The sequence below is a fragment of the Nyctibius grandis genome, chromosome 2 (genome assembly GCF_013368605.1).
Source record: "Nyctibius grandis isolate bNycGra1 chromosome 2, bNycGra1.pri, whole genome shotgun sequence".
Taxonomy (NCBI): domain Eukaryota; kingdom Metazoa; phylum Chordata; class Aves; order Nyctibiiformes; family Nyctibiidae; genus Nyctibius; species Nyctibius grandis.
Genome location: NC_090659.1, coordinates 95,149,152 through 95,174,540, shown reverse-complemented (window position 1 = coordinate 95,174,540; position 25,389 = coordinate 95,149,152). Strand labels below are relative to the sequence as shown.

General features: G+C 39.4%; 1 protein-coding gene across 3 annotated transcripts in view; it reads left to right on the top strand.

The window, feature by feature from the left end:
• Positions 1–12,093: 12,093 nt before the first annotated feature.
• RCBTB2 (RCC1 and BTB domain containing protein 2) overlaps positions 12,094–25,389 on the top strand; it is a 34,843-nt gene continuing 21,547 nt past the window's right edge. Inside the window, exons 1-6 of one of the 3 annotated variants that reach the window (XM_068418477.1) lie at positions 12,094–12,154; positions 18,225–18,293; positions 19,704–19,767; positions 22,618–22,776; positions 23,262–23,412; positions 25,099–25,265. In XM_068418477.1, coding sequence (XP_068274578.1) covers positions 18,274–18,293; positions 19,704–19,767; positions 22,618–22,776; positions 23,262–23,412; positions 25,099–25,265 — 561 coding nt within the window. In that variant the 5' untranslated portion in view covers positions 12,094–12,154; positions 18,225–18,273. Of the gene's footprint in view, positions 12,155–17,110; positions 17,171–18,224; positions 18,294–19,703; positions 19,768–22,617; positions 22,777–23,261; positions 23,413–25,098; positions 25,266–25,389 lie in introns of those variants that run through there. The other 2 variants (XM_068418483.1, XM_068418492.1) reach the window with 2 other exon arrangements.

The following is a 25,389-nucleotide window of genomic DNA, read 5'->3' as shown; positions in this document are numbered from 1 at the left end:
TATCAAAAGTGCTTCCTGGACTTCTGCATCTATTGTTTTTAAGAAGTGGGTTTTGTATTATAGTAGAGTGGTCAGAGCCCTGCTTTGGGCATTTAACGACTAGACTGCAGGCAACATTGGGTTGAAGCAATTTCACCCCATCTGTGAGATTTTCAAGGAAAACATACAACACTTGAGAGAGAGGAAAGGGGCTGGGGGAAAGAGAAGGAAAGGAATACTGTAGAACATGTGGTGTATAAAATGTGTAGCAGTAATGAAAGAGAAAAATCAGCCCTGAAAGACAAACAAGTTAAAGATGGAATAAAAAAAGATGGAATTTACTTTTCAGGCAAATCAAGAATTTCAGATGAACTGTTCTGTTCCATTGCTAAACTTTAAAGTACAATTTGTATCTATGACTCCAATACATTAATTTTACTTAAATTAAAGGGTTTTGACGTTAGACTTAGGACAAAATGAGGATTTTGACAAGGCTTCTTTATTCTTCCAACTTCTTTCCTGATAGCAAATGCTCCCCTGAATGGCACAGCTTCCATCATGTTTTTTAGTGTCATCTTCATTTTTCCATTGGAAGAAAAACTGACAGGGTGATTGATAAAGTGTCACACACCATGACCTGCAGTTATAGAAACATATGAAAAAGCTGTGAAGCACAGTATGAGATATTCCCCAGCCTACAAAAAAGAATATTGAAAACCTTGTGGTGGTCCAGAGAGCCTTGTCACTGGAAAAGATTGAGGGTTTCAGGAATATTTCAAATGAAGCTGAGAACTCAAATTATCTGTGGATAATCCAAGTAACTCCAGCTTTATAGTTTCAGCTTTTTACCCCGAGCAACTTGTTTATTTTCCTTTCCTCATATATTGTGAGAACTAATGGTTACACACCACTTTGGGGAAAACAGAACATGAGTATAAAAGCAAATAATAAATTCTATTTCTATATCACATTTCTTCCAAAGAGTGCTAAATACTGTATAGAGGCATTGACTCAACAACCATGTGCTGACATTGGACTATTTGAGTTAACTAAATATTTTAAAGTCATTGATGGAATGGATTAAAAGATTTTAACATAAGTAGACATTGGTTATATTAAGATTCTGAAGCATAAATAGAAGGTGCATAACAGGGCACGTGCTTAAGGTATACAAAATTGGAAAAGTAATAGAGGTGGTAAGTCGTCTTTGCCTGTTCACTTATTCTCAAAATGCAGGTTAATAAGGCTATGAAGAAGCTGAAAAAAAACAACTTTAAGGCTGATAATAAAGACAGATACTTTAGGGATGTTCACTTCCTCAACTAGATCCAGACTTGTTGCTTAGTTGATTTGCTTTCATTTCAAATTCTTGCTTTATTCTTCAACATTGTTGTTTAATAAATATGACCATTCCTCTCATGTATGGAACTCTGTAAGTCATCTTTAGAGCTGATATATCACAGATTAATGTAGCATTTTAGATGTACCAGCATCTGTATATCGTGTACATAACCTATAAAGTATATATAGTATAATACTACAACATTTCTAATGGCAATGTAATAATTTACATTTATACAGAATATACAATATGCTTCATTTTTTAAGCTATTAATTTCTGTATGTTTTAGTATAGTGCATGTAAAACACGTTCAATGTCAGATTCAGTGTGGGTTTGGGCGTGCCTGGCTGCTGCCCAGATAGTCTTGTATTGCATTTCCTAGACTAGTACAAAATCTTCAGTCCCTCTGCCCTTAATAGAGAATAGTCCTCACATCAAGAAACAGCAACAACGCTTCCGTTCAACACAAAACACCAAAAAACCCTCAATCCCAGAAAGCACTGAGCACTTCCTCACAGGAAGTAAAAAGTGCGTATCAGTGTTATCTCAAAAGCTAGATGCATAATTAAACATCCTCTGCAAAAGGACACAGAATGAAAAAAGGGCCATAAAGGGTCAGGCCAAAGTTTTACCAAACCTAGTGCTTTCTCCCCAGCACTGACAAAATCTGTTCCCTGGCAGAGAGTGTAAGAAAAGAACAGGGTAAGTAAATATGAAACTTCCTTTAAATATTATTCTAGCCTTTGAACATTTGTAGCTCAGAGATTTCCTGGGCTGCAGACTCTCTGTTGAGCAATTTCAGTTGATTGCTCTCCCTTGACTTGTTCATGCAAACTTCTAGCACTCAGAGAATCTTGCAACAGGAAGTTCTGTGGGTTGAATTGCAAGAGGAAAAGCTCTTTTTGTTTGAACTCTTAGGACTAATGCTGCGAATTAAAAAAAAAAAAGTTTTCTGTTCTTCTGACAATTAGATTTACAAGTTCACATTTTAATAGTAACCATAAATAATGTAATATTGCTTTTGGCTTCTGATAAAATGGGATGCTCATACTATCTATATCATTCTTTTTAACATATATTCAAAAAGCAATTGCTTGATTTTATTTAGCTTTTCAACAGCCCATAGAATGACTTGCAAATTAGTGCCAGTGAAAAAAAAATGCATACTGTTTTTAAGAAATTTGTTTCAAGTAATATAAATCCTACAAAACCTGAGATATCAATGTCATTATCTATAATAAGGTTACCGTATGTATTCCTCACCAGAAAGCTAAGTAAAACCAGTGCTAAAGGATTTGCTTAAAATTGGCTATTACCTTGTCTTTTAATAACACAGTTACAGGACTAAAGGCAATTCGGTGAAAATTTTATACCTCATCACATATACGCTACCATAATTTTTACGTTTTTAGTATAGAACATTAAAACTGTTTTATTCATTAGAGTCAAAGGAAATGTCTCTAAGATGTCTGCTCTATAGAAAGCAGATGATGATAATGGATATGATACAGTAACCATATATAGCTTTTGCAGTGCCTTATTTATTATTTAAGTCCAATAACAGAAAATCAATCAACTTTATCCTGGCCATTACTGGCTTCAGTGTAAGCAATTTTGTTTTGTTTTAGAATTATAAATTAATTATGCGAGTTCATTTTCCTGTTCCACAAACACTTCCAATTTTTACGCACATCCTCAGTGAGTGACACACATGACTACATCAATGTCATCTTCTTTCAGATGCCTGAATAGCTTATGCAGTCAGCACTGGGTTGCATGACTCGGATCTACTCTTTGCAAGAATACTTTTTAAACTCTCTTCCACACTAATTTGAAAAGAAAACTTTCACTCTGTTTCAGATTCTGTTTCCTTGGATATTTTTCTGAGTATACCTTGAGGATATGCATGCAAAATATACGTACCCACAATATACCAATAATAATTTTTTTTTTCAAATTCAGCTCTACGCATGTACCTTTGCCTAAAGCCTTGACCTCCACATTCTTCTTTCCTCAGGCCTTTCCAAGAGAAACAAAATTTAAGGCAAAGCCTTAGTTAGTCTCCATAAACTCATCATACCTGGATGCACAGCCTGAACACTTGACCTCTGAATATCCAGACTGCTTGTTCACTGACTTCCTGGCAGACTTGGCCTATGCCAACTAGAACAGTTCAGGCATAGTGCACACCAAGCACCATTTCCAGTGGGCTCTATGGACAACACTGGTCAGGTCTGCTCCCCACAGAATCCCTCAATGCTATCTCAGCAAGCTTTGCACCCTCAAATACTACAAGCTTTCAGTAACGTGCCTTAATTTTAATTTTCTTGAAAAACTGTGGGGAAGAAAACTGTAGAATCAAAACTTCTAAACAAAAGGCAATAAACATTCACTTTCAAACACAATAAACTGAAAAAAACCCCATAGACATTTTAAGTATTACATCTGAAGGTCACAGGATGTTAAAACAGCACAGAGGAGCTCCAGGGCCAAGAGCTACCTAGTGTCAATTGGCCAGTCTGATCTTAAGGGAAATACAGCCCTAAATAATACGGACATGAGCTAGGCTATGCCTCTAGGCCTCAGGGCCAGAGGCTGCATCCTGGCCATCTACTATTTAGTAGAGGCATAGTCAAATATGCCTCCAGTCTTTGTGTGAATGAGAACCAGAATCATCTGTATACAAGTGATACTGCCTGTCTCTCATCACTAAAGTAGGTAACTCCAAAAATGGCAAAAGTGGTTCTGTTGACTGAGAACATGACATTTTGATAAAGTAAAATTCTTTAACATGATCTCATTTTAATATTAGTTTGCAAGGACAATGCTTTAAAGCTCCTTAAAAAGTGCCAAATTTCTTCTGATACCCTTCCAGGACAATTCAAGTCCAGGTTTGCATTGAACCTACATGGTTTGAATTAGATCCTACATGAAGTCTCACCTTCTCATCTAAAGCTATTTTAGAAGCTTATTGAAATCACTGAGACCACAGCAGACAATGCTCTATTTGAAATATTGAGGAACCTCCACCCTTCTGGGAATTCCCAGTTTCCAGAACGCTGCACGTGTATTGCTACTTCATTTACTGCTCCAGACAAAGTTTAAATAAAGGGAAATGGACAATATAAAATCTTGCATCGCATTATAACCAAATGTCTGACTTGCTGAAACCTTTGTTTGACAGAATGAGCACACTTAGCCAGATCACGTATGTGCATTAATTATAGCAAGAAAGACAACAAAATGACAATAGTTAAAACAAATCCTACCAACAGGAAATGGTTATCAAGCTGTGATAAAATATTTATCAGGAAATGTTGTTACGCTACCCAAAACATTTCCTGTCTGTAACATTTTTGGTGGGAAAAACATTTTTTGTGGTGTTAGAAATAGCATCTTTGCAAGGAACTAAGTAACAGTACTTACAGAAAACTGTAATAGTCACAGTTCTAGTTTGTGTCCTGTTTTCTTCTTTGTACATAATATGAAGTAACCTAAAAAGAAAACTGCTCTCAGAATTTACATTGGCATTCATTAAAGTTTGAAATTCAAATATTAAAAAATAATTTCAAGCAAATTTTTCATATATAGTATCAAAGCAATATAATCATGCAGGTAGTGAAGCCCTGCTCCTTCTCTCACTGAGACTGACAGTAAACATTCTTTCTGTCAGTATGTTTTGAAAATATCAAAAAGGATGAATTAGACTGAAAACCAGTACTATTAAAGATGTCAAAAGAGCTATACTCAAAGGAAAGAGAAGCCAGGGATAATCTATTGAAATGTTTATTCAAAACAAAAAATTATGAAGAATTATATTTCTATAACCATGACTTTTCAAAACCAGGAAAAAAATGATTTGTTGTAAACTTAATGGGTAGTACCACAAAATGGCAACAAAACTGACATTTTGATATGAACAAAGATTTGCCAGGACCAACCTTTAAGACATTACTGAATATGGAAGCAAAATATACTCTTCGCTTGAGACTTGTTTCTCTATCAGCTGTGTGAAGACTAACTTGTACTCTGTTATTCCAGTCTTAAAACATTCCATCCAAAAAAAAAAATAGTGAACTTCAACGGATTTTTAAAGGGAATTCAAGCACTAAAACTTCTTGAATATTTTGAATAATTAGGTTATTGTGAAGTAATCTTTTCATTAATCATAATTTGTATTTGTCCTCTGTATTTGACTGGTGTAGTTGTCAAATCATATATATCTGTCAGTTAGAAGGTTAGAAGCAAAAATAACTGAAGAAAGGCTAGCACTACTAATTTTATGCTATTAATATTTTTGCTAATTTTATTTTAGTTTATGGTAGTAGGCTATTAATAAAGCATAGAGTAACAAGGCAAGTAGCAATGAACAAAAGATTAACAAGGCAAGTAGCAATGAACAAACCAGGGCAGCACAAAGATAATGTAATTATTTTTAAGGATTGCTTGGATCTTGGTCAACTTGAGAAGAAAAAACATATTTAAAGGCAAAAAAGCTACTTAACCACCATAAAACATTTTGCTACAACACAATGACTTGATGTATTGATCCATAGTGACTATAAGGTACTTCATGCCCAGGTCTTCCCTTGAATCGAAGCAGAGATGTGGTCAGAACACAAAACCGGACTTCATGAGTTTGAACATTCATGGATCCACCAATGTAACTGAGACTTCTTAGCCTTTATCTGCTAAGACCCTTTTTACTGTCAGGAATGTAACAAACCTCAAAGCACATTAAAATATTTCATGCTTTTTTGGACCTTTGTCCAACAGAAGAAGACAACTCTTGTTATCTGCTTTTTGGAAACTTCCCCCTTTTTTTAACTTGCTCTGTCTCCTTCAGTTCTAACAACTTTATATAAATCCAGCGCTAAATCTCTTAAACTTCTTCTCGTCTCACACCTGTTGAAAGAACTTATCAGCCTACAACTGCCTTCCACTTACATTATTTTGCTTCCACAAAGGTTAAAATGGGCCTCGTGCTGTCTATTAGCTCTGCAGACAACAACAGTTTTCCCTGATGTTCCTGACTGGAATGTCATCCCCAGAAACCACAACACAGGTAAAAGGAACCCTGCTACTAAGGTCAGAAGCTGGTTTTATTTTGACCTGAAAGGACTCCTAGCTTTCTCACTCCTTTCCCGCTGACAGACTTTCTAAGAAACACCACAACAAAAGGTTTACTCGGTACCTTTATTTTGCAACCAAGTTTAGCAAAGTAAGTCTGTACCTCTGCCACTGCCCAGCAGTGCAGTAGTTGGGCTCAAGTACAGAAATTGTAACTACTCAATGAGAACTACAAAAGTCCATGTTTTTGTAGCGAACCCCCAAATGCTATGTCAGTCCAAAGCTTTCTTGTCATCTAGGAAGTACAGAAACCCTTCCCAATGCTTCAAATACTTCAGAGAGATCTGTTAATTAATGTGAGTTCCGTCTGCTTGTAACTATATTTGATGGAGCTGTATGGATGGTAGGGGCAGCATTCAAGGCAGTATGTTTTGACGTACTCCAGACAGAATTCTGTAGCTGATTTTGAGCATCAGACTACCATGAGTTCAAGATGACAGGGGCAGTGATGGCTCTGGATGCTACCATGGGAGGAGAGTTTGCAAGTGAGAAGAGATGCTGCTTCAAAAAATAGAGCCACAATATCAGATGTTGCAGATAATGATTTTATTAAATGTTTTCGAAAAAAAAAAAATTACTACCTCTAAAGATTTCCACTTTTACCAACTGGGTCTGCAAAAATCCTGCTCTGCCCTCTGTTTCCTCTCTTTGTCTTCCTCTGGTCCTTAGTAGCAATCCCTCCATCTTTCTCCTTGTGGTATCATGATTATACCAAGGTGTAGCAGACTGAGTATTATAAGCCAAGTGTTCAGATGTAAAATCTCTCCCTGTCTGAACTACCTGTGCTAAGACCTTCCTTTTCTTTGTACTCCTGGAGAAGAACATGGCCATGCTCTATGCTGCTTCTAGTTTTGTAGTCATGGAAGAGCACGATCTCCAAAAGCACCTGGGATGTATCTGTAGCCTCGCACATGGAAGGATTCCTGCTACATTCTCATTTAATGTCTAATTATGTTTTTACAGTGTACAAAATAATCCTGCCAATTTAAAGTAAAATAAACATCAGGTAATCAGAAAAGAGGATCAGGTCAACTTCAATCAAGTTATTCCGAAGACCAAGTGGAAATGCAAAAATTCAAATGAAAAGTAAATTAAGAGATTCAAAGCTTAAACTGCAGAGACCAGCAATATATTGCTAGTGGAAAAAAAGGAAAATACAGTCCCGGAACGTACTCAGAAGAGTGTTTGTAAGATGAGAGAGGCACATATTCCCTTCCCTTCTGTGCTGTTGAGTTATAAATCTGGCATTACATTTAGGAAAGAAGAAAAACAAAGTGGAGATAGCTCAAATGAAAGGAAGAAGATGAGACAGGTGTAGAACAACTGGCTTGTAAGGAAAGGCAGAAATAACTGGATCAGGCTTCTACTTGAAGGCATACAAAAACGGACACCACTTTTCACTTTCACTGTCAGAAATTTGTGCTCAGTTCCTGATTTGAATTCCCATGGCTTTAATTTCTCTCTATTGCTTCTTGTTATGGCTTTTTCCATTAAATTAAAATGCCAGTCAGTACCTAATACTTTCTCATTGTAAAGAACTTATAAACTGTAATCACCTTTAAACCGCTTTTAACAAACTGAACAAATAATCTCTTTAAGTATCTCTTATTTTCAAACCATTGATCATGCTCATGCAGCCTATCCCATTTTCAACTTCTGTATCAAAATGTATAGTAGCATTATACGCAGTGTCCTGCTAGTTGGCTTAAAATACTAATTACTGGAAGCAAATTACCTTTTAACTACTGTTGATTCCTCTCTTCATACATTCAGGAATGACACTAGCCTTTTTCCCTTCTACATCCTCTTGGCATTACACTTTGAGTTGTTGTTCATGGACCTCAATCCTTTAGCTAAATGTTCCAGTACGCAGTTTCTCTGCTTGTAGATCTACATCCGTTGCTTCTAGATTTAAGGACTTCACTGCATTTTGTTTCAATGGGTCAAATACACCATCTGTTCCACTGATTCTAAGTGTGACCTTGTCACTGTTTAAGGCTGGGCAGGTAGTTAAGCAAATGACAGACGCTCTGTATTAACCTTCTCCTTCCCCAGAAGGGAAAAGGAAAAGAGAAAAGGGAGAGAGACTTACAGGTTGGAAAGTTAAAACAGTTTTAACAAACAATAACAAGGAAAAAAAAGAGTATAATAAATAATGAACTATATACAAAACAACTCTCCCCGCAATGACGATCACGTCACCACTGATGCTGCAGGGCAGGCACTGGGGACTCCTGAACCAGATGCAGCAGCAGGCAGGAACTGGGTTCAGGAGCGACGGCAGGACCGCGGGCAGGATCCCCCCAGGATGTCAGCCATGGGGGAAGAGAGCGCGACCCTCTTGGTCCCTCAGCTTTAAACTGAGTATGACGTGGGTGGGATGGAATACCCTGTTGGTCAGGTTTGGGTCACCTGTCCTGTCTGCCACTCCCCACAAGTACACTTTTATGGTCCCTTCCTTTGTGGAACAAAGAGACCCAATAGGGACCCTACTTTCCACAGCAACAAGTGCGTGTGGTCAACTTCAGAAAGTACAGTCACTTAAAAAAAACTTAACTGAAAACTCTGTCCTAGTCCAAACCAGGACAGACCTTCAGCCCAACAGCGTACACAGCACTTCCTTAGGTTAAATACAGCACAACTTTTAGAAAAATATCCAATATTGTTTTAAAATGTGCACTGAAGAATCAATTAACAGTTCACAACACAAGATGTAAATTGTTTCAGGGGACAATTACTCTTTGCTTTACTGCCAGTCTGAAAATGAATAGCTTCAACTTCCATTGGGTCTTGTTACCACTGTCTGCTTGACTGAGATTATCAGGTATATTATTATATTTACACATGCAGCTGAGATCCTGCAGGTTTTTCCCCCTGAACTGTGTTCAAGAAAACAGAAAACTGAGAAGGGAACACAGTAACAGACAATACATTGCTTTGTGTTATACAGTGATCATTTTATTCTACAGAAAGAGAAAACAAACTTATCAGGCAACCACATATAGTCCTTATTGAGCCCAGTGCCCCAAAAATTCATTGTCTTCCATCCCACACTCTACACAAATCATTATGGGTATCACTTTCAAATGAATCATAGAATCATAGAATCGTTTTGGTTGGAAAGGACCTTTAAGATCATCAAGTCCAACCGCTGACCTTGAACTGCCAAGTCCACCACTAAACCATGTCCCTAAGCACCACATCTACTTGTCTTTTAAATACCTCAAAGGATGGTGACTCCACCACTTCCCTGAGCAGCCTCTTCCAATGCTTGATAACGCTTTCCATGAAGAAGTTTTTCCTGATATCCAATCTAAACCTCCCCTGGCGCAACTTGAGGCTGTTTCCTTTCATTCTATCACTTGTTACTTGAGAAAAGAGACCGACACCCACCTCGCTACAACCTCCTTTCAGGTAGTTGTAGAGAACGATAAGGTCTCCCCTCAGCCTCCTTTTCTCCAGACTAAACAACCCCACTTCCCTCAGCCGCTCCTCAGAAGACTTGTGCTCTAGACCCTTCATCAGCTTCGTTGCCCTTCTCTGGACTCGCTCCAGCACCTCAATGTCTTTCTTGTAGTGAGGGGCCCAAAACTGGACACAGGATTTGAGGTGTGGCCTCACCAGTGCTGAGTACAGAGGGACAATTACTTCCCTAGTCCTGCTGGCCACCCTATTTCTGATACAAGCCAGGATGCTGTTGGCCTTCTTGGCCATCTGGGCACACTGCTGGCTCATATTCAGCTGGCTGTTGACAAACACCCCCAGGTCCTTTTCCACCGGGTAGCTTTCCAGCCACTCTTCCCCAAGACTGTAGCATTGCATGGGGTTGTTGTGCCCCAAGTGCAGGACTCGACACTTGGCCTTATTGAACCTCATGCAGTTGGCCTCGGCCCATCGATCCAGCCTATCCAGATCCCTCTGCAGAGCCTTCATACCCTCAAGCAGATCAACACTCCCACTCAACTTGGTGTCATCTGCAAACTTAATGAGTGTGCACTCGATCACCTCATCCAGATCTTTGATAAAGATATTAAACAGAACTGGCCCCAATCCTGAGCCCTGGGGAACACCACTTGTGACCGGCCACCAACTGGGTTTAACTCCATTCATGACAACCCTTTGGGCCCAGCCATCCAGCCAGTTTTTTACCCAGCGAAGGGTACTACCATCCAAGCCATGAGCAGTCAGTTTCTCCAGAAGAATGCTGTGGGAAAATGGTGTCAAAGGCTTTATTGAAGTCTAGGTAGACAATATCCACAGCCTTTCCCTCATCCAGTAAATGGGTCATCTTGTCATAGAAGAAACTCGTCCTAGCAAAAAATACTCTCAATTTTATCTTGGAAGAACCAAAGTGGTTGAGCCAACAAAACAGAAAACACATACCCTTTGCAGATTACAGTGCATTCAGGATGCATGCACAGGAAGTTGAATGCATTCCGAAATGTAAAAAATAGTTGACAAACTAAAAGGAGATAGTGACTCCACAGAACACTACAGTCAGAAGCAGAGAACATGCATGCATTAGGGGAGCACATTAGGAAAGAGTACTGGTAGTCAGTACATCAATACAAGCACTTCATGCATGGTACCTGTGAAGAACAGGATGCAAGGCATGTGTAGCTTATCACATGAGACTGTCATACAACGCTGCAAGTATGGAGAACATATTGTCTCTACTCCTTTGGTAACTGTGAGGACAAGTTCTTGCTACTTTAGGTACTTATACAAACCTCATTGTTGGACATCCAAAGTCTTGTATCCATCAATCTTTAAAATATCAAAACATCCTTATGAGGCTGTGATTCCCACAAGAAAAATTCCAACCTCCCCCAGGAGATAAAGGAATTTAGTTTTCAATAGAAAGTTAATTCCTTAGCCACAGAGCAAACTTTCCCCTTCTGAATAAAGTTCCCACAGCAATAACCTAACAGTATAATTGAATACCACAGCAAAGGTCTCTGAACATGTACCACAACAAGGCAGCAGGGTATTATCACACTCAAGGTAAGAGGTGTAACCAAGCCAAACAGCCAGGTTGTTGCTTTTAGGAGAATTTTTCAAGTCTATCCTCTTTGGGAGTGCTTAATTTTAAACGTTAATCCGAGGAGAAATAGAAAAATACTTATATCCTCTCCTTTACCTTGGGAAAAAAATAAATGATTGCACATTGGAACAGTACAACAATACTTGACATTCCCTTAACAGTCATCTTTGACCATGTGTCTCCCACTATGTGGTATTGTCACATGTATTTAGGCCCAGGCAACCACTTGAGGCTCGGTGGAAAGTGGTGTTGTCTCCCTCAACACCACGCTCGCTCCAAGCATCTAAGACTTCCCAAGGCGGCCACATCATCAGAAGAGACGGGCCTTGTCATAGAAGATAGAGAAGAGGTTCCTTGGCCTCTCTTCGCCTCAGCTCAGCCCTCTCTGGTACAAAGGCAGCTACTCTGCAGTTAGGGCCACCCCCGTGGGGCTGCCTTCTCAGCAGCCCTATCCACCCTGGTCTCACGGAGGCCGCCGCTCTCCGCGCTGGTGCTGCAGTAGGTGGATCCCTGGGAGGCGCTAACCCCCTTCCCTCCCCCCCTCCCTCCCTTCGCGCTTGAGGAGGTGGCTGAGCGCGGCGGAATCCTCCCCTGTCTCACGGGAGGGAGGAGGAGCCGCCGCCGCTTGCGGGGAAGGCAGGCTGCGGAGGAAGGGGGAGGTAAGCTACGGAGGAAGGGGGAGGTAGGCTGCGGAGGAACGGGATCGCCGCCGCCGCCACCTGCGCCCCCTTCCGCGGGCAGAGCCCTGCGCACCTCCCCGCTGAGGGGAGCGGAGGCGCCGCGCACCACCCCGCTGCTGCCGGGCGGGCGGGTGGTGGCTGACAAGGCAGCGCTGGGCTCCGGGGACGCGCCCGCCCCGCCCCGCGCCAGCCGCCGGCGGGGAAAGGGGACGGGAGGGGCGGGCGGCGCGCTCGAGCGCTTCCCGCCCAGCGGCCCCGCCGTTGGCCGTGGCCGTGCGGCGGGGCGGGCCGCCGGCGGGCGTCTCGGTGTGGCGGGCCCGCGGCCTGCCCGAGCCTCGGCCCGAAGCCCTCCTGTGCGGGGGCGAGGCGGCTTTCCTTGCCCGTGCTCTCTGTTAGCCACTCCGCCCGAGGGCGTAGGCGGGGAGGGAGGTTTGGGGCAGGGTGCTGCCGCCTGTTCGGCCTGCGCTGTGCCGCTGTGGTGGTGTGTTCCCCGGGGTTATGTTTCCCAGGCACCTGGTTTATTAATGGCTGATAACAGGGAGTTTGCAACTTTTGTCAGGGGTTAAACGTGTGTAGTGTGGGAGAGCTGCGTCCGTGGGCGTGCAGAGGAGGTGTGAAGCTCGCAGTATATCAGATGAGCTTTGCTGGATAACCAGTTACAGTTTTAATAGAGAGAAAGAATAGTTGGGAAAACAAGGATTGTTAATGGGTGGGAGATGGGAGAATTGCATTGTATTTCCTTGTGGAGATGAAAGTTCTAATACTGGTGGATATAGAGAGCACAATTAGCGAAGGGATTTTACTCCAGGTTATGAACTGAGTATGCTCTGTAGACAGAGTTGTGCATGTTGTAGACATGGTTTGTGCACCATCGGAAACCATTTGGGCTGAACTAATGGCGAAGGATGTGAGAGCAGACATGGGGTAAGGGGAACATGGAGGAATAGTGATCCTGCTGAATGTGGGGTAGGAGAGCTAATACTGTACAGGTATTAGCTGGACAGTGACAGAATAAATGTGACAGAATGACACTGGATGTGAATGATGTGATGAACTGTGAAGTAACAGGAAGAAATCATGTGGATAAAAAGAGTCAAGCGTGTCATTGCTTTGAGAAAAGAAAATTATAAGAGCTTTTGATAGCCTCTGCCAGAGACCACAAGAGTTGGATTTGGATAAGGATATCGCTTACAGAGAGATGCCTCCAGGAATTATGTCACAGGTGGATTTATTTCTTAGATGCAGATAACAGCGTAGTTTGGGAAGGACGTATAGTGATACAGTTGTTCTTACATACAACTGCTGTAAGCTTACCAAATAAACACTGAATTGCTTTAGGCTTTCAGTAAGTAGTGTGAAAAATTCTAAGAGCTCAGGGTTTAATTCTAGGGCCAGTTCTGTTCAATACATTTGTCAGTGATCTGGATGCAGGAGTTGAATGCACCATTAGCAAGTTTGCTGATGATACTAAACTGGGAGGTGCTGTTGACTCTCTTGAGGGACAGGAGGCCTTGCAGAGGGATTTAGATAGACTGGAGCATTGGTCTGTGATTAATGGCATGAAATTTAACAAGTTGAAATGTAGGGTTCTGCACCTGGCACAGAGTAATGCCGGGCACAAGTGTAAGTTGGGAGAGGGGTGGCTGGAGAGCGGCCCTGCAGAAAGGAGTCTGGGGGTGCTGGTGGAGAGCAGGCTGAACATGAGTCAGCAGCGTGCCCTGGCAGCCAAGAGGGCAAACTGCATCCTGGGGTGCACCAAACACAGCACGACCAGACGGTCAAAAGAGGTGATGATCGTGCTGTGTTCAGTGTTGGTGTGGCCTCACCTTGAGCACTGTGTGGAGTTCTGGGCCCCACAATTTAAGCAGAATGTGAAGATCCTTGAATACGTCCAGAGGAGTGCAACAAAGCTGGTGAAAGGGCTGGAAGGCATGTCCTGTGAGGAGCAGCTAAGGACTTTGGGCTTGTCTAGTTTGGAGAGAACGAGGCTGAGGGACAACCTCGTTACTCTCTACAGCTTCCTGAGGAGGGGAAGTGGAGACGGAGATGCTGATCTCTTCTCCTGGGTATCCAGTAATAGGATGGCATGGGAATGATTCAAAGCTGCGCATGGGGAGGTTCAGACTGGGCATTAGGAAGCATTTCTTTACTGAGAGGGTGGTCAAACCCTGGAGCAGGCTTTAGAGAGGTGGTCGATGCCCCAAGCCTGTCAGTGTTTAAGAGGCATTTGGACAATGCCCTTAACAACGTGCTTTAACTTTTGGTCAGCCCTGAAGTGGTCAGGCAGTTGGACTAGATGATTGTTGGCAGTCCCTTCCAACTGAAATAGTCTAGTCTATTAGTCAGCTTGTGATCTTGGATCACATTTTACATTTTATTAAATAACTAGAAGTAAAATAGAGGACTAAACAGAGATAGGTTTGAAATTCTCAATTTTAGAAGGGCAAACTTTGAAAAATCAAGAGGATTAATTAGTGATGTTAGCTGTACTGGAGTCCTGAGGACCCTAGAAGCAAAGAACGTATGAAGCTGTTTTATGCCAAAGGTAGAATCTATTTGGAATTTATATCTAAAAAATGAGAAAAGGTCTATTGAAAAGAACTTTTACCCATCTCAAAAGGGATTTTAGTAATAAAGACTAGAAAAAGGATGGATAAGCAAAGAAAAATATAGGCGTTAAAGTGCAGTTCTAAAGTGAGAACTGACAAAAGTAAATTCTGAGTTAGTTATAGGCAATTGTTTTTTAAAGCTTCTTTAATCATGTAAGTAAAAATAAGAATAGAAGTAAGACCACCGAGTGATAAAGTTGAGGTGAAATAACCTTGGCATCATGATGCATATGATCTGTTGCAGTTTGGAGGAGACTACTGCAGTGTATAGATTTAATATTAGATGTTTAAACTTATACTGCAAAGAATAACGTTTTGTCTCTTAATTATTTTTTAAGAGTTGGGAAAACTCTATCTGTTATGTCCGATCCCATGCTCTTGCCACTTAACATTGGTCAGTTCTAGTAGCAGAAGGCTGTTAAAGAAATACCCAGTTACAGAGTCATTTACTCATAGAGGAAGCAGGCTAACTTTTTTTTCATATACATGTTCAATTTACTGTTGTATCTCTCTCTGCTGTAAGATACCATATCTTCTTCTGCAGACAGCTATAACTATAAAAGTTTAAACTATCAGAATTCTCAGCTCCAGGTATATAATACCCATTATGTATGTATGTGTGTGTGTGTGTATATGTATATATATATGCATTTATATATATATGTTTGATGTATATACCTAGGCAAATTCTGACGTTGTGTCAGGGAAAGATTGCATGATCCTCCCACCGGCCCAGGCCTTGCATGCTGAGTTCATGGGAAGTTCTCTGGCCAGTGCCCAATGTTACAGAGAAGCGTAGCTACAGCCAGGTTCATGCTGGAACCCTGCTGGACGTGGTCTTGAAAAAACACTTCTCTTGGTGACCCAACATGTAGACCTCTTAGCTGTAGGCAGGAGCCCTTGTCATGGACCAAGGCTCTGATGTGCAGAAAGACTGCTAAACTGAAGTAAGCAAGGAATGTAGAAAAGAAAGCCAGGTGTGGTTTAGTAATGCTTATGGGTTTGTTTAGGTTTTTTATTAAGGCTTAGAATGTTTTATAATATACATTTTATAAATCAAAGCTTTTAGTCTAAATAAGGCTAAAAAGACCTTCCTTGGACATCTAAGGAAGCGGTTAAAGGTTAGAACTGTAAAAGGTGTGAATATTTCTTCTGTAACAGCTAGAGCAGACTGTGAGGTCAAAGATCCAGCAGCTAGACCTGATATATGGCTCAATATTTGGCTGAATCAGGTAACTGCAGACTGCTAACAATTTGGGCCAGGTCAGATCTACTTGGAGGGGGCAGAACAAAATGCGTGCATTTGCTTGCTGTTTTTATGTGAATGCAATATTTATGATTCCATAGTAACAGAAGGGTTCTTCCCAGACATGCTGCTCGTATAGCATTGAACTGGTGTCCGGTCAGGCTCCCACATGCAGGTGCAATGCCACCTAATATGTGAAGCTTCTACATGGTTTATCCTGAACAAGTTGATGACCTGTTAGTGTTTCTTAAATTCTTAAAGGTTTAGTATTTTCTGTGATAAGATTCTTCAAGTTTATAAAACTATAATAGCTGTTTCTTTCACATATTTATTACATTATTTTGAATTTGCTCTGTTACATGGTTAATATTTTTAATAAAGTTCTTTTAAAACCAAATCTTTGGAATACTTTTGTTTCCCTAAAGCTGGTTCCTTGAACTCTCATGTCGGAAGGTCAGAATGAAGAATGAGTATAAGTTTCAATTCTACCAAATCAATTATATTGTAAATTAAATTTTATGTAGCATTTGAAATAGACAAGAGCTAACAACTGCATCAGTTGCATTTTCTTATGTTTGTGTGTATGTGTGTATTACAGGAGCTGGTGTGTTTAGAGTTCGGCTAACAATTCAGCAAAGAGAAAGAGCTTTTCAAGTTAGTTTTCTGAAAATCATGGATCAGCCACATTAAAAAAAGTGAACAAATGTGGGTTTTTTTCAGCATCTCAGGTTGGATTTAGGTGACATTAGATTACATAAGGATAGATTTAGATACAGGAATGACATCCTGTATGAAGGACATGGTGGCATTCTGCAACGGGGTTACAGCATTGGGAAGAGCAACTGCCATCATCTACCTGGACTTGTGCAAAGTATTTGGCACTGTCCCACATGACATCCTTGTCTCTAAATTGGAGAGACATGGACTTGATGGATGGACCACTCGGTGGATAAGGAATTGGCTGGATGATTATTTTGAGAATAGACTCATGTCTTCCTAGAAAGGGAATGTGACAAGATAAGAATAACTGTTGACAATATTACTGCTCTGTCCTCTCCTGCAAGATTGCTTGGACAAGTTAGGATCATTTCATGACTACTCTGGTATGAAACTGCTGAGAAATCAAGAATATCAGAGAAGGTGAGGTTCCTTTCCTAAAGGTGTCAGCAAGTCCCTTTTTTCCTGTGGCTTTTTCCTTCTAATCTTTCCTAAGCCTCTGGTTAGAGTCCTTGGGGAAGAAGCTCCCGACAGACCTTTGATTCAGCAGATGAGATTCATAAATACTGAAATTAAGTGGGGACAAATATTAAGTGGAGTTCTGAAAATTTTTGTTTGCTTGCCAAGTTCCTAGAGAGAGAAGCTGCAAGAATGTTTACATACAAATGAGTCAGTGAATCTGCTTAAATATTTAGGATTAAATGGTCTTTGACTGCTAATAGAACTTGCCTATTAGAACTAGTATTTGTGTTCCTTAACTCAGTCTTATCTGTACCGCAGAAGCATATGTGCCTTACCCAAAAACCTATAATGGTTGAACCGAAACCAGGGTCAGAACTCACCATTCCAAGATCTGAACTCAGACTGCCCGAGTATGCTGTCCAGATTCTTAAATTGTACTTGGATTAGAGATACGAGATTTGTGAAAGTTTGATATAAATATTTGTGTATTAAAATGCTGTACATTTCCTCAAGAAATGGATGTTTACAACAGTGAAGTTTTCTCCTTTAGATCTGCACTTTAGGTGTTTTTTGGAAACACAGCTAGTGAAAATGTATATAAAGTTTTAATACGTAAGAAATATCTCATTTACCTTTTTACTTTCTAAAGTAAGTATTGCATTTTTTTTAGAAAAATGTAGTGGGTAGCTATTTTAAAGTAAGGTTTCCTAGCAATTATACATGTATTATAAGATTTAGTAGATGAACAACCCCAATAACTCGTCTGAAATAGCTAAGGTATGTTCTTCTTCTGCACCTGAAGTGCTCAAATATACAGGTTTTTATCTTTTAATTTTTGATGAAAATACTGTTTTTTCTTTGCTTCGCTCTGTGATATGCAATGGTCATTTTTCTGGAGGGAAAATTCTTACGAGTAGGTAAATATTAATCATCACTAGTATTTTAAAGGTAGACAGATAAGAATAATTCTTAGACAGGCTTATTAATATTTTTTTTTGTCTGTCTTTATTTTTAGGATCCCAGGGTGAATCAATTGCAGGTTTTTAGAAAGAACATCTTTGCAGATGCAGACATGTGGCAATCAGTATGTACTTTTATTAGAATATATGAATTTGAATAGAAGAATAAACTGGTGTAATTTGAGCCATCCCATGTATTCCTGTAGGGCTGCTCAGAAATAAGGTGTCTGTGTTTGCAGAGCAGTTTGAAGGATGGAGTTGCAGGGTAATTTTGCAGAATTTCTTCCTAATGTCTCATCTCAATCTACCCTGTTTCACTTTAAAACTGTTACCCCTCATCCTATCACTCCATGCCCTTGTAAAAAGCTGCTCTCCCTCTTTCCTGTAGGCCCCGTTCAGGTACTGGAAGGCTGCTAGAAGGTCTCCCCGGAGCCTTCTCTTCTCCAGGCTGAACAACCCCAACTCTCTCAGCCTCTCTTCATAGGGAAGGTGCTCCAGCCCTCTGACCATCTTCATGGCCCTCCTTTGGACTCGTTCCAACAGCTCCATGTCCTTCTTATGTTGGGGGCCGCAGAGCTGGATGCAGTACTCCAGGTGGGATCTCCTGAGACTGGAGTAAAGGGGCAGAATCACCTCCCTAGACCTGCTGGCCACGCTGCTTTTAATGCAGCCCAGGATATGGTTGGCCTTCTGGGCTGCGAGCGCACACTGCCGGCTCATGCTGAGCTTCTTGTCAACCATCACCCCCAAGTCCTTCTCCTCAGGGCTGCTCTCAATCCATTATCCGCCCAGCCTGTATTTGTGCTCATATTTGTTAAATCATTAACATTTATAATAATTAAATCATATGAATTTCATGCATTCTGTATCCATGGCTTTATGTTAGGAGCTAATTCAAGGACAGTAGAGTTGTGCATATGTATTTGGCAAGAAACGTCTGATCTGAAAATCTGTTTCTCTTGATGATGCACGTCATAGAAATTATACATGTTATTTACATGTCTGGCAATGCTTTCTGAAACAGAGTGAATATTTTAACAGTTCTCAGTAAACCTGGAAAGTCCCAAATGTTTTTCTAACATCATTGGTTTTCAGAATGGAACTGGAATATTTGAAGGCTTAAGCCAGAAATGAAAAAGTCCGACCAGTGTTCTTTTTTTTTCTGAAAGAAATGTCTTGAAAAATGAGATCAGCATGGCTCTAAATTTATTTTTACTGCAATAAAGACATTGGAGTATTGTGTTTAATAAAACTTTTTCCTTTCCAATCATGGTCTGATTAATTTTACTACTTGTTTTGAAAAAATATTTTGTCCAAGAATTATTTGTTTAGGCAAGAATACAGAAGAGCAGAGTTTGTCTAACTGATCACTGTACAGTTGAATATAAAAACAGAATTGCCTGAGCTTCATGTTTCTTGTTTTCTCACCCCACAGAAGCAAATAGTTCTGGCTTAATATTAAGTGTATATCGTTCCATAAAGTATTGCTGCAGCAATATGATATGGTGATTTTAACCACAGTTCTCTCTCTGCAGGGGGACACAAGCACAAATCCATATGGAGGATGAATCTCCTCCTTCTCAAGGAGTCGGTGTCAAGGTCAGAGTGTGAATTTGTATTGAGAATTCTGTACTGCTCTACTCAAAAGGAAGACGCTTGGTTCCATTTAGCAGTAGCTTAGTACATGCTAGTAGCTTTCAGAATAAACAGAAAACCAAAACTATAGGTAGGAAAATGATACTAGCAAAGGAAATGTTGTGTTGATCCACAAAATATTGGAAGAACAGTATATTAATTTTAATTAGATTGAATTGCTCCTTTGGCTTACAAGGCTGGTTTAATGTAGTACTAACTTCTAAAGTTACATGTTCCAGCCTAATGTTTCAACAACAAACTTGTTAGAATTAACTTTTGTAGCATAATTTGATGCAAAAGCTTCCTCTCATTTTTCTCCTATTTTCTTTGAATGTGCTGCATGTAAAACTTAATGAAAAATCATTCAGATTTTGAGCTTAATGGTGATGCTTTCTAAGGTGATCTGTATGACAAATAAAACTGAATAACCACCCTTCAGACTGATTGCTGAGGTCAAATGAAGTGTAGAAGTGTTAGGAATTCTTGAAGCATAACTGATGCACCTTTGGGATAGGTAGCTGGACCATATGAAATCTCAAATTCTGGTCTAACTCTGTCTTTCATGACTTTGTGCACTATAATGAGACAACTGATCACTTATGGGACATAAATATTGGCAGACTGATAGTTCAAGCTGGTTTTCGTATATGTGGGTCAAAATATAATGGAAAAGTGTGGGAGGGGAGAAAATCTTGAAAGGTGAGAGAATATCTCTTACTGAGTTGAATGCAATAATTCCAGAGACAGGGTTTAGATTATGGGTATTTTTTAGTCTGATAAAGTTCATTGTTATTTCTTTTGTAAAACAAAATCAATATCATAAGTGTTGCCTTGGGTGCTTTTTATAGTAGTGGTGTTTTTTTTTTCCTTCAATGTATTATTTTAGTGTTAAGAAATGCTACAGTTTGGGTTTTTTTTAACGTGTTAATTATGAGGATAGAACATGAGTGCTTTATAGAAGGAGGTAACAGAAAAAACCTTTTCTATTCAAGATGAATGCGTTCTGACCCACTGTGCACTTGGAATTTAGAGCCCACATTTTAAAGAAACCAATTCCAGTAAGGAAATCTGTACAATTGATGCATACCCTGACTGTCCTTTTGAACCTCAGGCTTCATCAGTCTTGAGCAAAAGGGGGATGCAGTTTTGTTAATGTGGTTGGAAGAGTAGTCTGTGATGCTTTCACTAGTCGTTATCATATTTTAAAAGTGCCTAAAATCATCCATAGAATTAATGCTAACCTCTTGACATAAAATAAGTTGTTCTGCAAACAGCAGATGAATGAAGCCTGATTCCATATGGATTCATGTCCTTCGTCTCTTATAACCCTGCTGTGTGTCATGGAGGACAACATTTGCTAGGACTAGCTTAAACCTACTTGCTTGCTGACTTATTTCATAACATACACGTCTGATTGTCCAGCTGCCTACTGCCAAATGGATTGCGTCAGCGGAATCTTACTTCCCTGTCACTTGCAAATTTGGCCAGTTATTTGGCGTGAGGAGATGGGGAAAGAACTAGTGTGATCAAAACCACAGCTTTTCTTAAGGGAAGATGACCAACCCTCCTTTCCCTTCCTCAGAAGTATACTATAAGGAAATGTGTGATTAACTGCTATTTGTTTGAAGATTTTAATTCAGGATTAATTTAGGGATTATTGTTTCAATTTCAAATGGTATCTATGTTTCTGTGTAGATTTTTTCATAGTAAGTGATACTAATCAAAAAAGCAATGTCCTCATGACTGATATAACGTGCTTCAGACTCCAAACTAGAATTTATTCACATCTTTGTTTCAGAGAGAGAAAAAATGATGTTCCATAACAGATCATTTTGTAAGTCTGCTACTTGCTAGAAATAAACTAATGATGCAATCCTCACTGTTACGTGGTGAATTACATAATGCCTGTGATAGGCAAAATCTATTCTTGCTTACCTTCTGATCTGGCAAGTAATGCTGCTTTTCTTTCAGATCCAGAGCCTTTTTTAATTTCAGTAAAGAAAATCTGATGCATGCTCCATGCAAAATTTCCTATTAAATTTTGATGCTGCAACATTTTTCTGATTTATGCTAGTAGAAATGTTGTGTGAGACTCAGACATTAGCTTGACTAGTTTTAGAGTCTGGAGAGATCCATTTTTCTTTTCCTGTAACTATATACTTGTCATTTGTCCTTGGCAAAGCTGAAAAATGCTCAGTTATCTTTTTTCTTTTATTATATGTCTACTTACATAAAATGCAAATATTCTTAGGAAGTTCCCAAATATTCAATAATTGTTGAAACACAGAAGTAAATTTCAGAAGTGAAGGAGAAAGGAAAAGTTTCCATTTTCAATGCATGAAACCAAATGTGTATATTTTTTAAAGATAAGTATATTCTTGGGCATATTTTTTATGGTTTCTTCTTTTAGCAGTAATTTTAGCACCAGAAGAAAAGATACAAATTATTTTCAAGTTTGGAATGTATACTTTGCATTTGATATTAGAATCCTCTACATTGAATTCTGTAAGTTAGCAATTATGTTGTATGAATATAGTGAAAATATGACCTCACCATTTAACTTCTTATATCACAGAATCACAGAATCACAGAATCAAGCAGGTTTGAATGCATTTAGATAATTTCTTTCTGGATCATGATATAGTTTATTTCTTTATGTTAATGGTTTCCCTCCATGTATTGTTCTAGAATTAAAATACTGGTTTGTGGTTGAGAAAGGAGATGGTGGTGTTTCTCTAAATTTATACTTTTTACTGTGCAAAGGTATACATTTCTCTCTGTCTAGGTATTTGATATAATTTTTTATAATATCAGGTCTTGGAGGCAACATTATTGTCAGCCCTGAAGATGCTGGATGTTGGGAAGTGGCCAATTTTTTCTCTCTGTTCCCAAGAAGAGCTCAAGTTAATTCGTCAAGCCTGTGTATTTGGCAGTGCTGGTAATGAAGTGTTGTATGCAACTGAAAATGATGAGGTAATTGTCCAAGAGTGTGTATGAACATGACATATTTAGTCATTTATGTATCAAGTTATTGTGAAAGGCAGTACTATGATAGTATACCTAGAAAAAGTTGCATGCAAAAATGCCTGATCATTTTGATTGCTACTAAAACATTTTCAATTCAAATTAATGTCTTCCTACCACAATCAGAGGATAAAGAGAAGATGGAGCTAGACAGTTCTTGGAGGTGCATAGTGAGAGGGTGAGAGGCAATGGTCACAAGCTGGAAGATGGAAAATTCTGTTTCATTATTAGGAAAAAAAAATTTACGATGAGAGCGATTAAATCCTGGAGGGTTTGAGAGATCTTTTCCTTGGAGGTGTTCAAGACTCGACTGGACATGGCCTTGAGTCAACTGATCTGTTTAGACCTTTGTTGAGCAGGGGGTTGGTCTAGTTGTACCTTTGGAGGTCTTCCATTCCAACCTAAATTGTGATTCTGTGGTTCTTTTATAACAGGTTTTTGTGCTTGGCATGAACTGCAGTGGGTGTTTGGGAACAGGTGACATGCAGAGCACTATTGAACCGAGGAGGTTAGATTCTCTATGTGGCAAAAAGATAGCCTGTCTGAGTTATGGAAGTGGCCCTCATGTTGTTCTTGCTACAGAAGGTAAAGTATGATCTGAATATTGCTTTTACAGATACGTCCACTTTAATTAGTCCAGCAGATATGAAAGGGCTGTGCTGGTAACATGAGAGGAATTGGGATAGACATTCTGGGCTATCAAGTCCAACGTATTTTCATTGGCGAACATGACATGTCAGCTAGCTCTGTTCAGAGCTAGTTCTTTTCAAAAGTTTTTCAAGCTGATCTTGTTACTACTTTTGGAAGTTTTTTTACTTTGCAGTTAAGTTTGGGATTTCTTATTGGTTTTGAAATACATTAGTGGCTACATTATGCCCATATGTTCTTACGTCAACATTGTCCTTTAGCTAAAATGCATCTTTTCCCTCCTGTACCTACTTTTGAATGCGCTTTAAAGACCAGTTATATTGCTTCTCAGCCTTTTATTTTGTTGTCTCATTGACACTCTATTGTCCACATCATGCTAGCAGCCCTTCTGTTCATAATCAAGTACATTATTCTCAAAGACAAATGACTAATATCATGTTCCCAGTGAGGTTCTGTTAGAGCCCTTACATATTTCACAATTCTTGTGTTAATTACTATCATTTCCAGTTTATGTTTTATGTTTCTGTGTGGCTGTTTCACCTGTTTACTGAACTTGTATTGTCATGTTGGTGAAAGGAAGAGAAGGTTGGTTGCTTTTGACAGGATAAACTCATTAGATTTAACCTGTTATTGTAGAGAAATATTGGTCTAGTGTAGTGCGTTTTGCCTTTGTGGTTCTGAGGGAGCCCTTCTTAGGGATAAGGAGTTTGATGATCTCTTTAGAAATCTGATGGAGTTGTATGTCAAGCCTAGCTCTCCTGCAATAATGGTGTAATTTAGGTTTAGCAAATGATGATGATGGTAGAGAAGATGAATGTAGAACAGCTATTCTTCAAGTCCTGCACTACTGTAACTAGAGGACACTTGATTTAAAACAGATGAAAGAGAGTACAGAAAGGTGTTAGGTTCATGGATAACAGGCCAATATATGTACATTGAAGCGAAACAGAAGTACCTGATAATATCTGTGCTCTAGTGATTGTAAATGCTTGGGAACTGCAAAAAGTGGCCAGGCTCATGTTTCCCTTAAACAGCAGCTTTTTTCTGTTGCCAGTTGGAGACAGAATTTTGCACTAGGTGGACCATCGGTCTAACCCCGTCAGACAGTTCTTGCATTCTTATTTTTACTAGCATATTTCTCAAAATACAGAACATGAATAGTATGTTGAAATAATAAATAAATAATAGTATGTTTATTAATAAGTAATAATAAGTTTTTCTTACAAGCTTCTTCATGTATATTGTAAAGGATTGAAAGTTTGTTATTTGATTTTTCCAAAGCGGGAAACAACGCCAGGGCATAGACAAGAAATTTTCATTCATTGTCAGTAACAGAGAAATTGAAATGGGGACTCCTGACTGTCATTTCATCCTTTTCTCTTCTGTATTGCACTATCTCCTTTCTTTTAGCTATATGATTTTCTTTACTGAGATTATGGTAATACTATCCTTTTGGATTTGAGATCAAGACTATGTGAAGGTAGCATTGGTATGTCCATGGGCTTAAGATATACACTTAAATAGGTATATTCTTATTGAATTTGACTTTTCAGTTTGTAATTTTATGTTTTGTACTCATTGGAAAAATAGATTTTAAACCAGCTTTTTACACGTTTATTATAGAAGGAGAAGTGTATACATGGGGTCATAACGCTTATAGTCAGTTGGGCAACGGTACAACAAATCATGGTTTCGTTCCCTGTCAAGTCTCTACTAACTTGGTGAACAAGAAAGTCATTGAAGTTGCCTGTGGCTCTCATCATTCTATGGTGTTAACATCTGATGGAGAGGTGAGAATAGCTGGAATAAATCTCTTTTTTCTCTTAATGAAATTCACGTATGTGACAAACCGGAAAACATTCTGCACCTAGAGCATTAGACCTTGCTTCTTGCTGTCCTCACAGTGCTGATGCA